Source organism: Canis lupus, chromosome 1 (genome assembly GCF_003254725.2).
Source record: "Canis lupus dingo isolate Sandy chromosome 1, ASM325472v2, whole genome shotgun sequence".
Classification (NCBI taxonomy): domain Eukaryota; kingdom Metazoa; phylum Chordata; class Mammalia; order Carnivora; family Canidae; genus Canis; species Canis lupus.
Window position 1 is genome coordinate 62560675 of NC_064243.1, and position 17463 is coordinate 62578137.

The following is a 17463-nucleotide window of genomic DNA, read 5'->3' on the forward strand; positions in this document are numbered from 1 at the left end:
GAAACATATTTTAAATCTAATGTTAGAGAATTAGAGAAAAAAGAAATATTTCCTTGCCTTCTTCTGACTAGTTTTCCATACTCTTTTCTACCTTCTTTTATATTCTGCTTTGATAAACAAGCTCTACTAAGAATTCTACTTGACAGTAGATTATGATTAATTGACTCACAATTCAGGTTATTGCTGGAGTTACATTCAGTGTCTTGAAAACGTCAACTACATATTCTTTTAAATTCATGTTAACTTAGCTTAATCAACTGAAAGAACAGTGTGGTCATGATTGAGATTCATTTAAATATTAAAGTCATCCCACATAACAAGTAACCAAAAAAAAAAAAAAAGAATAAAATTATCATTTAGGTGCTGTTTAATATGAACTATGCTTTCTCTAAGATTTATTGCTCTCAGTGGAGCATTCACTGTTAGTTTTATACATCAAAACTAAAAATTATTCATACAAAATCAATATACCCCACTGAAATAACTGACTCAAGCAAGGATCTTCAGAGGACACTAGCAGGATGGATGGGGAGCTGAATATTGCCATCACACCCAAGTATCTTCCCACAGAGTTGCAAGGGGAAAAATGCAACTTTGAAATGGAGCAATGTGATTGTTACCAATTTATTCACAGATGAAACCTAGAACCATTCATTCAGACTATGTGTGTGTGTGTGTGTACTTCAGAAGGCAATTTTATATATATATAGAATTGCCTTCTGAAGTATTCTTGCCAAAGCATGCAACTGGAATCCAGTTGAGCCAAAGATTCAGCTTTCAGTTTAATCAAATACAAGATATAAAACATATTGAATAATATTCTGAAGAAATCATCAAAGCAATCAAATTTGTCTACATCATAATCGGCCATGATCTATTAAAAAACAAAACAAAACAAAACAATTTCATGAACCAGAGAAAGGAGGAGAGGGTAGCACAACTTTTTTACAGAAAACTTGCTAAATTTACTCATTAGTTATAATAGTTCATCTGTAAATCCTTTGGAATGTTTCAAGTAATTAATAATTTCATCTGTAACTAATGATTTATTTCTTTTCTATTTTTATATGTATTATTTATTTCTCTCACCTTATTGCACTGACTAAAATTTCTAGTACAATGGATAACAGAAGTGGTAATAACAGACATTCTTGTGTCATTCTAATTCTCAGATGGAAATCTCCCCATTTTTCTCTGTTGAGTATGATATTTACTAATGGTTTTTATATATCTTACCAGATTAAGGAAGTTTCTGTCTACTCTAGTGATGAATTATATCAAACGGATCTACTATGATGAATGTAATTTCCTTTTATTCTATTATTCTGGTTGATTACAATGTCTTTTTATCAAATTACATTCCTCAAATAAAACCAACCTCATTACATTTTATCTTTCATGCATATTACCAGACATGATCTGCTAATATTTTGTTTGGTCTATGCCTCTATCTTCACAAAAGAAGTTAGCTTATATGTTTCCTTTCTTGTTTAGTTCTTATTAGGTTTTGCAGCAAGGTTATTCTACCTCCGTAAAATAAGTGAATGCTTCCTCTTTTTCTATTGTTAGGGTAGAGGGTAAGATTAGTACTAATTTTTCCTTAAGTGTTTGAAAGAATTCACCAGTAAAGCCATCTGGCTAGAATTTTCTTTGGGGAAGTATTATAGTTATAGATTCAAAATATGAATTTCATTAAAATTTTCAGATTTATTGGAAAATGTTTCTATTTTTGTCTGTAGGATCTGTAATGATGCCTCCCTTTAATTTTCTGATATTGATGTTTTGTGCCTTCTCTCTTTTTTCTTAATAAGTTTTCATAAGAGCCTATCAATTTTATTAGGTTTTCTGGAGAATCTAATTTTGACTTCTTTTCTTTCCCTATTGTACAATTTAATTTATTACTTCATTAGCTTTTATTATTACATTTTTATTTCTCTTCCTTCTACTTTCTTTGAGTTTAATTATCTGTGTTAAAAAATATTGGCTTTATAGATATTCAATTTTCAGCCTTTCTTCTTCTCTAATGAATAATTTTATTTTTTTAAAGATTTTATTTATTTATTCATGAGAGACATGGGGGAGGGGGAAAGAGAGAGAGAGAGGCAGAGACACAGGCTGAGGGAGAAGCAGGTTCCTTGTAGGGAGCCCGACGTGGGACCCGATCCCGGGACCCCAGGATCATGCCCTGGGCCGAAGGCAGGCGCTAAACCACTGAGCCACCCAGGAATCCCCTCTAATGAATAATTTTAAAGAGCATAAACTTTATGCAAGCATTGTTTAGTTGCACCCCAAGATTCAATGTAATGTTTTCATCATATATAGATCAACATATTTCCAAATTTTACTGTCATTTTTTTTCTTTGCTACATGGGATATTTAAACATGTATTGCTTACATTTATTACAGTATCTCAGTATCTGGCATTGTTTCTAACATAGCAGATGATTAATATATTTTTGCTTAGTAATTAAGTGTATTAGTTCACAAATAATATGTGTCAATATTATTTGAGAAGGAAAATGAGTAAGCTTTGGTGTTAGTGATTTTCCAGAATAGGATTAATTTTAGGTGTAGTCAATAAGATGTGAAGAAAGACAAAGGAACAAGAAAGTCTTAAGTATGCCTAGAGAAAAGTGAACAAGTTTAGCTGAAGGAGAGTATTCCCATAGAGGAGATATGGAATAATTTAAAATAGAATGAGGCCAATTAGAGAAGGACTTGAATTCCAACTAGAGTCAAACTTTACTACACACACTTTACATAAAGGAGCTAGTAAGATGTGTGGTACATTAATGGAAATGAAACACTGATAATTTGTAATTATAATAAAACCCATGGGTATAAAGTCTTATTCATAGTTATTTCATCCAGACGACTCATTATACATATGGTATAGCAAATATGTACTTTCCAGTTTATTTTATCTTGATCTTCTGAAAGGTAAATACCTCACAATAAATAATTTGAATGTAACTTACATACAAAGACCAAGTTTTCTTTTCAACGATGGGTTCTGCATTCATATTAAATAGAGAAGGATAGTCCCCTAAAGCACTGTTTTTTGTTGCTGTTACTCAGAAAAGGTCACTGAAAATACTGATTATCTGTACAGAAAAGAACACATTTTGCATGAAATGATAGATCCTTTCATTTCTACTTCTGATGTAAAATTCATCAAGCCTAATTCTATAGGGAGTAAAGTTTAGAAATAAATAGCTCATGTAATTAAGTGGATTTTCTAACTACCTGGACAAAAGAAGACCTCTTTCAATTTCTCTTTCTATGCTACAGAGTACTTGAAATCTCCTTTGGTGCTAAGAGAAATTCTCTTTTCTCTACATTTGGAAAGGTTTACTTTAGAAAGGGAAAGTAAATTTATATTGTACTTCTTCAGAGATTCCAACTAATATAAAGGAAACAAAGTAACTAACACTCTTTGAAAGTAATGCTTGGATTAGAGATAGTCTTGAGCTAAACTGTGAAAGAGAAGTTGATTTCTGTAGTTTCAGGCTTTTATTTCATTACTCTTCTCCTCAATTTTCTTTAGGGACTTAATTCTCCAATACAATGTAATCTCTTTTCTTGACCCTCATCACTCTTGAAGGCCCTGATGTGTTCCCATTAGCAGTAGGCTTTTACCTAAGCCGTGAGGCTTACTTGGAGATGGGGGTATGCTAGAATCCTGGTAAAGAAATGAGGAGTGTTAGGAAAGTATTTACAGTTTGAAATGTCCCCCACATGATATTTATACATTATTTCTGGGATGTAGACCTACAGCCTTAGTATGATAAACTATTATTTCCAAGAAAATAAGAATGCAATGATATCTGCCCAAGGGTTATTCAGATTTTAAAGGTACAGCCTGGGGATGTCAATGACTAAAACAATGGGATAAATCATTAATCTTAGAAGAAACAGTCTTACATCTTGGATATAAGGGTCCTTGGATATGTATTATGGTGGAGAGACAGGAAAGAGAGGTTTCTCACCAATTCTTAGATGATGCTAACTAATCAGTATATTCATAAGACCATCCTCCTGCTTTCAAGTTGATGTATTTCACAAAGAGACAATATAAAATGAAAAGTTTAGAGTATTAATAATGGAATCTGGGAACATCAATAATTTAAGAGTCAGTAAAGAAAAAAAACCACAAACACAAGTCAGAAATAAAAGGTCAAATAATATTGGGCAGAACCAGGAGACTATGTCGTCATGATAGGCCAACAAAAGAGAAGCTTAGGGAAGAGACAAAGTGGTAAAAAAAAACAACTGAGAAACCTAGTAATATGAGTACTGAAATGGTTCCTTCGGTTTAGCACTGATAACATCATCAGCATTATCCAGAGCATCAGTGGCACAGTAGAGACAGAAGGCTCATCCTTGGGGGAGATGTGAAGCAGTACTAGTGCTTCAGTATCCAGAAAACTGATAAAATGTGGGGAGAAAATGGTAGAGAGAGAAATAGTAATCAAGAAAAAGGAGTTTTGAAGTTGAGAATATTTCCAAAATGAGGAATAAAATCGATAAGAAAGAGGATGATACTACAAAAAAGCATGGATGCTTGGTTAAGAAGGATACAACTGGAGAAGTTGGTCTTGAAAAGAAGGATAAATACTTTACCTGTGAGATCAAAAGGGAGATGGCTTTAGATTAAACAACAAAATCGAGCTACTAACCTTCTTCTCCTTTTATTTCGAGCCATTTTCTTTTTTTTTTTTTAATTTTTTTTAATTTTTTAATTTATTTATGATAGTCACAGAGAGAGAGAGGCACAGAGACACAGGCAGAGGGAGAAGCAGGCTCCATGCACCGGGAGCCCGATGTGGGATTCGATCCCGGGTCTCCAGGATTGCGCCCTGGGCCAAAGGCAGGCGCCAAACCGCTGCGCCACCCAGGGATCCCTCGAGCCATTTTCTTCATCATAATTGCCTGTTATCTTTCACTTCCTCTTCCTTCAATCAATTTGGCATAAAGGCTTTCAAATGTGCCATTCCCTGAAAATTCTTTTATCTTTTGATTTTTTAAAAAGATTTTTTTTATTGATTTCTTTGACAGAGAGAGAAGAGAGAGAGAGAACAAGCAAGGGGAGCAGCAGAAAGGGAGAAGTAGGCTCCCCATTGAGCAGGGAGCCTGATGTGGGACTTGATCCCAGGATCCTGGGATCATGACCTGAGCCACCCTGAGAATTCTCTTTTAAAAATCATGAATAATTATCCACTTGCCAAATGACATGATGACCTCTACCTTGTCACTGGAATGGTTTCTTGTCTATGGTTACTATCACATTATAAATAATTACATCTATTTTTCTTTTAATCTTTCTATTCACTTTTTCCTTTTTTTTCTTTGACTTTCCTTGCCCTCTTTCCTCCAAATGTACATGTTCCCTAGCATTCCACCCCAGCTCTGTTCTTTCTCTAGGCCATCTCTTCATGACAAGCTCACAGACTTTTACTGTTTCCACCATTAACCCACCTATATATCTGCAGTCTTGCCATTGTCTGGAGCTCTAGTTTTACATTTAGAGCCACCTATGTGATGTCACTTGCATATGCTACTAGCACTTTAATTTAAATATATCTAAAATAAATCTTGTCTTCCCTCCCCAAACTACTTCTCACATTCCTTCTTAATTTTTATAATGATATCAACAATATTCTTGTAGCACCCAGTCTGAAAACTTACTATTGTCATTAAGTCATTTCTTTTTTTCCCTCCCAAAGCTGGTAAGTTGTCAAATTCTATTAATATCCCTCCTTTGCAACCTCATAATTAATACCAGGTCCTACTACATGTCATCTACATTATTACGTCATAACTACACTGTCTCTTCCTAAAGCAAATGTCTGAGTGTTATTCCTATACTTAAAATTTTCATTAATTCCCTAATGCCCATGGAGTATTGTCCAATTCTTAAATCAGTCCATTTTACAACATTATTAGCCCTGGTTGTATTAATTCATACCATGTTCCTGAGACCCTTGCTGTTCCTCATATACATCCTACCATTTCCCACCACTTTGCCTTGTTCTCAAGATACCCTTCCAACTAATGATTACATAACAAAATTCTGCTATTTAAAACTTAGCTCCAAAGTCACCTTATATAGTAATGTGACTTTACTTTTCCCCAGGTAAGAAAAAATTTTAAACTCCTATGGAAATTTATCTGTATTTATCTCTTCACCCTGTTGGCTTTGAACCATGTACTATAATTACATAGAAAACTTTTAGGTGATACCAAAAATTGAGGCCCAAACAACTTAGATTCCTATTTTTCAGTATTTTTAATTGCTCAAAAACAATATTGACATCTACATTTTCCCTTAACTATGTTTCTAGTATGTGAACCATAAATAGATGTTAAATGAAAGTGGACATGATTTGAATGCTGCAAAACAAATTTAAATTAGTAGGATGATATATTGAAAATTAAATACTATATATCCCCTGAAAATATGACTTAATAGTAGGCTTAAGATCAAACAATTCATACTAGATATATAAGTTGGCACACTGAAATTAATTTAAAATATTAAGTTCTTTTAACTGTGAAAATTTTAAAGCAAGCACAAAATCAGTAATTTCCACTTAACGTTGCTATATAATCCCTAGTTCAAACCTCAATGTAGAAGAACAATTTATAATGTTTTGAAACCAAAAATAATTCTTAAATAACTTTCTTATTCTACTTAGTTTTGAAAGACTAGAAGTTGAATCTTGCAAAATATGCTAAGTATTGTGGAGATTAGGGTCTGGCTACTAAATGCATGATGAAACCACATGTATTTTCATGTATGATCGGTTGTCAGTGAGAGGGTAGCGGACAGGAAAACTACTTGACAAATGAGAGAAGTCTTTTTTTTTTTTTTTTTTTGCTTGTAACTTGTTGAAGTGGTAAAGCAGTTCCAGAATTTCAAAATATTTATGACAGCCTTGGAAAGAACACTTGTTTCTGTTCATACTGTAGTTGCAGGCAGATTTAATATGCAAAGTCAGTCAGTCAGTTATTATTTATTTATTTATTTATTTATTTATTTATTTATTTAAAGATTTTCTTTATTTATTCATGAGAGACACAGAAAGAGGCAGAGACATAGGCAGAGGGAGAATCAGGCTCCCTGCGGGGATCCCAGGACCCCAGGATCACGCCCTGAGCCAAAGGCAGATGCTCAACTGCTGAGTCACCCAGGGGTCCCTGCAGAATCATATTTAAGTTAAGAATTGAAGTGTGATATCTAAGACTAACTAGAAGCAGAGTAGTTGGAGCCAGCAGTTTATTTTCATTAAAAGTTTAGTTCTCCTCTTTCATTCCACTGTAAATCTACCAGTCAAGTCTACTTAACCCCAACCAAAATATTGGCTTTACTCTAAACTCAGGGACCATTCTTGGCTGAAGATCCCAATGAGTTCACTAAGTGATAGTTCAATCTCAATTCAGCATCTTTGCTCACTTCCATTTGATCTGATTGGACTCCAAACTATGTGTGCTTGTATTTCTACCCTAATATCCAGGCTCCAAGTGATTCAGAATCTGTGCAGGGCTCAGTTACTAGTATTTAAATCTTTCCTTCTTACTTAACTCTGTCTCCAGATTGTCTTTCATAATCAAGAATTCCCTAAGTTTCAGTATCTGAAATCTAATTCCATATGAACCCCAAATAACTGCTATTAGGACACCCCACTGGCCTCATGATTGGCTACTAACTTTGAAACACAACTTTGCCTCACTTTTGTTCTTGCTTTTAACACATATCAATTTCCTGGCCTCATATTCACTTAACTGAGCCTAGTTTAATGACTTTCTCTGAATTTGTATTAGACCTTTAGCCATTTCATGGTATGAAGGCATTAGCTCACATTCCACTTAATGCCAACAAGGAAAATTGATTTGAAAATAAGACACCATGAAAGAATGTGATACATTAATGTGGACTTTGGACTTTGATGAATTTATGACTCTACCACTTAGGACACATTGATATCTAGCAGAAGATATCAATACAACATGTACTGTAATCACTTATGAAAAATGGCACAACAAATATTAGGTTATTAGAAAAGATATAGTTAGGATTTAATTTTAATAACTCTAGCTTCTATTAATTACCTTACAAAAATTTATATATTTTTTTTAAATATTCTTTATCTAATCTAATTTTTGTCTTATCTTTATATATATATGTATACTACCTTATGCATTAATTTATGTGTTAATGGAATATCTTAGTTTATATTATAATTTATCAACTAATACATAAATCTATATTGTGTTAATTTATATCCATGTATACATTTATATTAATATATATGTATATAAGTTGCTTGGCATTGAGAATGTGGATGTATGCTATGTACAATTTATATCTCCCTAGAGTTCTGATATGTATTCTCCCTATAAAGTACATGCAATAAGAGAGTGTTTTAGGAGAAAAATGGAATGCTGTTTTACTGGGGTATGTGTGAAAAGGTATCTGTGGAGGTGTGTGTGTGCGTGTATGTGAGGTTGTTAAATGGTCTCTTGAGATGCTGCTTCTAACAACATTGGATATATTACTGATTTCATTTCTATCTGCAAAACAGAATCACATATTTTATTTTCTTTTTCTTTTTCTTTTTTTTTTTTTAAAGACTTGATTTCTTTATTCATGAGAGACACAGAGAGGCAGAGACATAGGCAGAGCGAGAGGCAGGCTCCATGCAGGGAGGGAGCCTGATGTAGGACTTGATCCTGGAACTTCAGATTCACACCCTGAGCCAAAGGCCAACACTCAACCACTGAACCACCCAGGAGTCCCAATCCAGTGTATTTTGAATTGGAAATATGTCAAACTTCTAATCATGATGATTAATTTTAATGTATAGTAATGTTCTCAAAAATATTATTTTTAATGTCTCCTAAAGGGAGTCAATATTCATGTAAACAGTTGCCTCTGATTCAACATGGTTAAGAGAAATAACTGAAACTTAAATTCCAAACTTTCTAATATTTCTTAAAGCAAAATGTCCCCAAGTGAGCAAGCATTTCAAGAAGCACATTTTCTAATCTAATATTATTCAAGCACAACGTGAGCATTGTTCATGTAAGATCTCCTACTCCAAGTTTCATTTGTTCAAGCCTTGTCTTCCTAAGGGAGTATATTGAATTTGAATGCTCTTCAGATGATTGGGATCCTGTTGAGCTTAAATAGCAGCATTTTTCCAGTTTTAAAAAACTAACTTGCAACTGTACTATAATTACTGGTTTTAGTTTATCACCCTAAAGGAATGAAACCTTTGGAACTAGAACACTGAAGACAAAACCTTGTTAGCACAGATCCCATAAATCTTGTGCAAAGTGGGTCTGTTTCTGTATCAATGAAATAGTATAATCAATAAATAGAGCTCTTCTATAAGCATTGAACAAGACATTAAGTTAGAAACCTTAGCAGAAATAAGCTATAGCCATAGCATCTTTTTCTTTACGCTGCATTTACCTTTTTTAGTTGAGGCAGCACTAGTCTCTTCTTTGGCTCGTTCAGTTTCTGCAAATTCAGATATTAAGGAATGAGAAATGGATATCAGAAATGCCAGGTCAATATATTATGATATTGTAAATCAGACAAGACTAAAAGTGCCCAAAAGATAAAACATGGCACCTGAGAGCAAAGCAAGCAGCAGAGAAAAACCACTCTATCAAGTACTTACATATTTTTTTAGGTAATGAACTCTCTTATCTCTCCAAGATACAACTCCATGGCATTAAATCTTAGTGCTTATGTAAGTAGTGGCCATAAAACAAGGTGGCTTATTTCACAAAATACACTGGAATACTAATTGGCTTATGCTTAAATCTAAAATGATGCATGAGTTGCAGGGAAGAGGACTTCAAAAGACTTCTTCATTTAGTCTTAATTATGGGGATGACAAGCAGTATTTGACCTCAATCAATTAGCTTTATATTATAAAAGATTCACCCTAATATTATATAAAATTCCATTTGAATATTTCTTAGAGAGACAGAGAGAGGGAGGTGGTGGAAAACAAAAGGCCCAAGAGTCTTCTTGCAGTTTCTCTGAATATCTAGTGTGGAATATAAGAGAGCTGCTTTCAAGACATAATTTGAAATGCTGGTCCTAGTACAAAATTTTGGACCTCAAATCCGTGCTAATTAAAGTTTTCTCTAGTTCGGAAGAAAATAAAGAAAAATACTAATGAACTGGTCAATATTTATAAATCTTGATTTACTTATTTTAATAACTTTTTGACTTTTTGATGTTATTCTCCTTAGTCACCTAAGTTTATTTTTATTCTTATTGGTATCTGAATATATCCCCCTCACTCATATACATTCAACAGTGGAGCCTCTGGGAACAGCCAAACAATAAGACTCTTCATGCCCTCTTGCCCTCCCTATGACATTGAGTGGTGAGAAAGATCAGATGTCAAAGAAGGCCTTCACATTATGTTCAGGTTTTAATTCCAGAGTGTTAGATACCACAAGCTTTACAAGTTGAGTCTAGGCAAGTAGTCATGTGAGTATCCTCCTCTCCAGGCTGCCTTAAGACCCTGAGTTCAGGACTATCCAGACTCCTGGCTGTTATATACCTTCCAGATAAAGACTTCACACCAGTGGTTCTCAGCATGCATCGGAGTCACCCATGGGCTGTTAAAACACAGATGCTGAGCCCAGAGGGTTTAAGCCAGTGAGTTTGGGGCATGTCCTGAGAATTCACATTTCTAATCAATTCCCAAGTGATGCTTGTGTTGCTGGTCTGGACCACAGTTTGACACTGATAACCAAATGTCCCCCTAAGGCACAGTCAAGACTAATTCTTCAGGGATCTCCCTCCCTTTACTTCAGTTGCTACCATGAGTCTAGGCTTCCGGGGGAAAACAGAGTTTACATTTCTTTTAAAAACAGACTCTTTCCAAGTCCTTTCCAAGTCAACTCCACCACAATACACACCCCTGTACCCTCAGCCTCTATTCAGAATGTGCATTGCTTTCTTCTTTTAACCACTTCTTTTAACCTCGCCCCCTAAGGACACTGCGTCCCTGCAAGCAGTCTTCTAAAATGAAGAAAGTTTGTTTTCCCATCCCCTACGGACCAAAGCTTCCGGAAGTGATGTATATATCCTCTTTGTCTCATTACTTCTCAAAGGTTGTGATCGCCTTGCTTCCTCTAAATTCCAGTTCCTTTGAAATAAACACTATTAGGTTGCACCTGGCCCTATCCCTCTTTTTCATTGTCTTTAACCAGCCTTATACCCTTGCCCCATTTCTCATTGAGTATTTTTGTGCATAGTTGTCATCTTCTCCATTACTGCTGTGAGATTTGATTCAAAACAACTCTCAATCACAGTTTCCCATTAGAATAAGCGAGGGGGCTATTACGAGTCCATAATTGGAAAGCTTTGAGATTCTAAGTCTGGGATAAGGCTGGACTATAATATATACTGGAAGTTTCCCAAGACATTTAACCAGGATTGGGAGTCACTTACACACACAATTCATATGCCCGCTTGATCTCTCATTGCCTTAGCCTCCTCACTTCTAAAAACTGGACTCCAATTCTCTGATTGCTACCACCCACCAACCAACATACTCTTGGACTTTTCTTTTGCTGCCAAAACTTTGATCCCCCAAATCCTATTCTCTGGCATCACTGCACCATTCTTCTCTCATATCTCACTTACTCAAGAACCTTTTCCAAATAGAATCTGACTCCATCAATACTTTCATTCTTTTGATCCTACGCCTTTCGCAGTCTCCAGATCTTCTTCATATTCTCACTTTAATTCTTACCAAGCTTATATTTGTATATATTTTTTCTCACTTACCAAGCTTATATTTAAATAAGCCATGGTAACATCACTCACTTAGTGTTTACTTTAATAATCATTAGCTGCAGTGGTCTCCCAGACTGCTTTTCAACTGTTGGGTGGCTAAAGACATCAGAAATTTATTCTTTCACCATTCGAGAGGCAAGAAGTCCAAAATGAAGGTGTTGTTGGGCCATCCTCTGAAGTCATTTCTGAATTCTCCTGGAAAGAATCCTTCCTTGCCTCTTCCTAGCTCCTGGTGGTTCCTGGTGACCTTTGGCATTTACTGGTTTATAGATGCACCACCCCAGTTCCTCCTTTTATGTTCTCATAGTTATCTTTCATTTGTGTGTCTCTACGTGTCTCCAAATCTCCCTCTCCTTATAAAGGTACCTGTCACTGGATTCAGGGCCCATTCTAATCCAGTATGACCTCTTCCTAACTTGATTTTGAAATAAGGTCACATTTCAATGGTACTGACTTAAGACTCTTAACATATCCTTTGGTGGGGGCAGACACAACTCAACCCATTATGCCCCCCAAACACCAAAACTACCTTATGCCTGCCACCCAAACAGCCATCCAAACTCACCCTGCTGCAGATCTCACTTGAAAGGTCTCAGTTCAATATTTAAGAGAGTGTTCAGCCCTGACCAGCAATACTAGCACAGATGTAGGGAGTTTGTTTTCTCATTCTAGACAACAAGCCCGTGCATTCCCTCCCCTCCTCAAGCTACCAGTATCCTGCAGTGCAGAGGCAAGCTGCTAGGACAAATTCATAGACAAAGTAAAAGCAGACTACACTACCTCATATTTTCCCTACCTCGCCAGCACCGCCTGTGCCATTTGTTTTCCTGCGCATCCCACAGGATGCTCAGTCCCTGCCTCTATTTAATACCAGTCCAGCCTGCATCCCATCTCCTTCTGCCAAGTCAAGGCATTTTTTCTTGCAAATATTACTGCTGTCTGCTACCTCATCAGTTTTCCACTTCAGTGATACTTGCAGACACATAATATGTCACTCTAACCACAGACAACCACATCCTTTGCTTATATCCGCCCCCTACCCCAGCTGCTTATCTCTCTGTGGTCCATCATGGCCGGAGGGAGCTGCAACACAATGTCACCACTTCTATCTTCTCATTCTCTGGGTTTTTAAAGCCTAATTAATTATGATAAATATTATAGAAATGAGAGGCAGAAAGACATATAGCATATGCACACATTTTAACAAATGGTAAAGAAAAAAATGCTTAAGAAATAAAATATTGTTAAAACTTTGAAATCTCTTAACTCATTCCACTACCTCATGCCTTTCCTTTCATCTCAGAATCATCATTGTCCTAAATTTTGTATGAATCATTTCCTTATTTTTCAGTACAGTTTTTTATTATATATACTTATTTTTAAATGAAGATAATTTTTATATAGACCATATTATATTCTTTAGTGAGATAGCTATAAAAATTGATTTATATTATTTAACTATTGTGATTTGCTTCTTTCAAAACATCATGTTGAGATGCAGTGTTAAAATAGTGAAAGAGGCTATTAAGCCGGGGTAGTCTAGTGACTTTGCTAGCTTACGTAAATAAACTGAAGCCAGAATTATCTAGATTTTTCTGAGAAAACTAAAACTTAAGAACAACTATCAAGATGGTCAAATAAGTTTTCTCAATGAAATGAACATTTAAATTCGAGTCAATTAAATAATTGCTTTGCTTTGCTTCTGTGTCTTCTTAAGCCTCTGCCCTAGCCCTTGACTACAGAGTACCCCTAACTATTTTTCGTTTTTGGCACTGCTTGATTCAAATCATTGTTTGCTTAAATAAATTCAGTTTAACCTTTTACAGAAGCCATGTTGACATGAGGAGCTGTAGTTATCATTTTTAACTGCTGTATAGTATTCCACTATATATATGTGTATGCATATATTCTAATGCCTACACATCCATTCTCCTGCCAATCAACATTAGGTCACATCTGATTTTGTGCTGTTATACATAATCCTGCTATGAACATTTCCACGCATGTCTCCTGGTACACATGTGCAAGAATTTTCTTAAAAGTGAAATTACTGGGTCATAGCATTTGCTCATGTTTAATTTTTCCAGATAAATGCCAGAATGTTCCCCCAAATTTTACATTCACACCAACAGTGTATGTGAGAGTTTCTATTGCTTCACGTCATTACCATTACCAGAATAATCATTTTCCTCTTTTTTGGTCAATCTGGCATGTGTACAACAGTTCTTATTGTAGAGCTTTAATTAAAATTCCAATATACTAAGAGACTGAATATTTTTGATATGTTTATAAATGATGTGTGGAGTTGTTTTTAATGCTTACTTAAATCTTTTTATCCACTTTTTCTACCCACTGTCTATCAAGTCATCTTGTCTTTCATTTTTATTTATTTTTTTGCTACTCATCTCTTGCTACTTATATGTGCTACAGATATCTTTTCCAAGTGTGTAGTTTGTCTTTTATTAGAATTATATCAATAATATTTTGAATTCATTTAGCCAGAATTGTCTGTGATTTGGGGCATGATCTTATAATTTACTATCCAAACTGAACAAGTGAAAGGAAGTGCTAGTAATAATTATTCTGAAATGATATGAATATGAATATGAATATTGTTTTAACCAACTGAGATTCATGGTCATACATGTGATGCAATCTGTGTTCTATTTTTTAAAAGATTTTATCTATTTATGCAAGAGAAACACAGAGAGAGGCAGAGACACATAAGAGGGATAAGCAAGCTTCCTGTGGGAAGCCTGATGTAGGACTCAATCCCAGGACCCCAAGATCATGACCTGAGCCAAAGGCAGAAGCTCAACCACTGAACCACTCAAGTGCTCCTAAAATCTGTGTTCTAGACACACTTTATTAACATCAGACTTATTGTTCAGGCCCATAGATATTTCCCCCAGGAATTTCCATGACAGAGTATGTAATTGAATCCCAAAAGCCATGCCATGTTTTTGACTAATATAAATTGTACCCAAGTACTCTTTCTAATATCATATAACTAATGAAATTCAAGGGACTTTTTATCTCCTTTTTATAAAAAGTAATCTCTGCATCCAATATGGGGTTCAAACTCACCAACCCAAGATCAAGAGTCACATGCTCCACTGACTGAAACAGCCAGGTGCCCCAAAGGGACTTTATCTTAAAATTCTGTATACTGCTTCTCCTGAAGAATCTTGACATGCATTAGTAGATTAACTGATAGACTCACATGTTTAGGTACTGAAATGTAGTTAAGTGATAGACATAAGCTTGGTGGCCGAGCATATCACAAATCTAATGCGGTACTAATATCCAAGGGAAGAAAAATGCCTGATTATTGCCATTTCATGTAAATTTAAACCCACGATTTAAAATGGCTAGCCTTTGGTCCTGATTTGGTCTTTGGAGACTTTTTTGCTCAAAATTCAAAATGACCAGAGACTGAGAGAATATGCACATGGAATACATGATCAGAGCCCTGTGGTCCTTGATATAAAGAAGGAAGTAATGAATAGCAGTGTTTCTCAAGGTCTTGAGGCACACTGGTCACTGAATTGTCCTTGGGGGAAAAAGGATACGATGTAGTCAAACACATTTGCTAATCCTTGACTACTGCATTCCTTCCTGAAGATTCACCAAGGAGAATGATAAAGATCTGAAATGACCTAAGGCTTACAAAATCTGCTTGTTTCATCCTCTTCCTGCTTGGAAATGGAAATGTCATAGTGTCAGCTCCTGTGTTGCTATCCAGTGTGTGGGAAAGCAGGGACCGTGGACTGCAGAGAAGGGAATTGGGTGTGTTGAGACATTTTTGTATGTCCTATGATAGATGGGTTTGTGTTAACTTGCAGAAATTGTAAATCTAGGTTTGGCATGTCTGCTTGGTCCCAGCCAGTCTTCATCCATTCACAGAATTACTGACACATAACTCTGTATGTGGAGGTATTAAGTGCTGCTTCACAGCACTACATCATTGAACCTGAAAGATTTCCCTTTCCTTGAAGCTCATGGTACCATGATAACTAACACCCTGAACTGATACAGCTCCTGGGTTTGTCTGTGTCCTCCAGTATTTTTCCTATAGTAATTTTGATTTCCTTAGGACCTAGAAGAAATGGTTCCACACGCCAACCTAATTGACATTCTAGTTATTTCCTTGAATGAAGTGCTAATGCCAAATTACCTTGCAATTGTATCATATAAATACTTAATTTACCTTGATTTAGCTATACATCTTACTCTCATTTGTTCTCGTAATTTAAGATACTGTAAAATCATATCCCAAATTTTTAGGTTATATACACAAAACTATGTGCTCATATATGGTGATTTTAGGAATTTTCAAGAGTATTTTTAATGATATGCAACCTTTACATTAGGCAATAACTTTACAAAAGGCCCATTGTACATAGCAGATGTGAAAAAAATCTTTTTTTTTTTAAGATTTTATTTATTTATTCATAGAGACAGGGAGAAAGGCAGAGACACAGGCAGAGGGAGAAGCAGGCATCATACAGAGAACCTGATGTGGGACTCGATCCAGGGTCTCCAGGATCACGCCCTGGGCTGCAGGCGGCGCTAAACCACTGCACCACCGGGGCTGCCCTGAAAAAATTCTTCTGTTGTATAGTTTCAAGACTAAAAGGCAACTTTTACTTGAAGAAATAGATGTTCATGTTGTTAATAGAAAATTTAAACAATTTATGTATTATCTCTAAATTTTTTTATTGAGGGATAATGCTTCTGTTAAGTCTAAATCTCTCAACCATGTGAAGAGTTGAGTATTAATTCTTTTGAAACTTTTATAATGGGCCTAAGATGATTTAGCAACTCAATTTGCTAATTTCCTGCAAAAGATGCTGATCTCTTCAAAACTTGATTGGATGGTGTGTTTCATAGACAGCAAAACTTACAGGGTTGTTTTACTGCAAATCAACATTTTTATCTATATGTCGTATTTTTCTAGGAAGAAAGTGTTCATTTTTAGCATAATCTTCAATCTAAAGTTCTCTACCAGTGCTGCAAAATTATCAGTTTTGTTTTATATATTTTCTTGATTATGCATTTCTACAAAGTATTAGCATACTGAGGATTCCATAATATAAAGTTCCAATCAGCTTTACATTCAACTAAAATTTTTCATGAAAATACAAATGAAATTTTAGATACGTGTTACACCTCTCAAAGTCTAGAATGTCTATGTAAATACCTCCAACTCTAATTTTTTAAAAGTACCTACCCAGTTACTCAAAATTATATTTTCTAATTTTTATCTGATATATCCACCAATGATATACTCTATCTCAAATCCTGACACTAAATAAAACACACATTTGTTTTATGTATTAGTACCATCATTAATACCTATGCAGCTCCAAACCAAATGAAAAATATTATTGTATTTACATCATGCATAAAACTGAGATTTGACCATAATCTTAGAAAAGCTTAGAAGTCATTACACCTAAAATAATTTTCATTAGTGACAATCTGTTAGGTACTTCACCTAATTCAGAAAAACCATCAAAGAAACCAGCATTTTTCCTAAGTATATTGTCAAACTTAATATGGATGCAAATGCCATGGTATCAATTCTCTGTCAGTATTCATAATCTGAAGATATAAACCTTAGAAGG

At 35.1% G+C, this 17463-nt stretch overlaps 1 protein-coding gene across 17 annotated transcripts in view; it reads right to left on the reverse strand.

Annotated features, from left to right (window-relative positions):
* Positions 1-17463, reverse strand: part of TRDN (triadin) — a 362541-nt gene that overhangs the window by 112472 nt on the left and 232606 nt on the right. For all 17 annotated transcript variants that reach the window (XR_007413384.1, XR_007413383.1, XM_035705844.2 and 14 more), the window contains one exon: positions 9479-9526. Coding sequence is in view for 15 of the 17 variants with exons in the window: in XM_035705844.2 (XP_035561737.2) it covers positions 9479-9526 (48 nt within the window). In the remaining 2 variants the exon portion in view is untranslated. The remainder of the gene's footprint in view (positions 1-9478; positions 9527-17463) is intronic.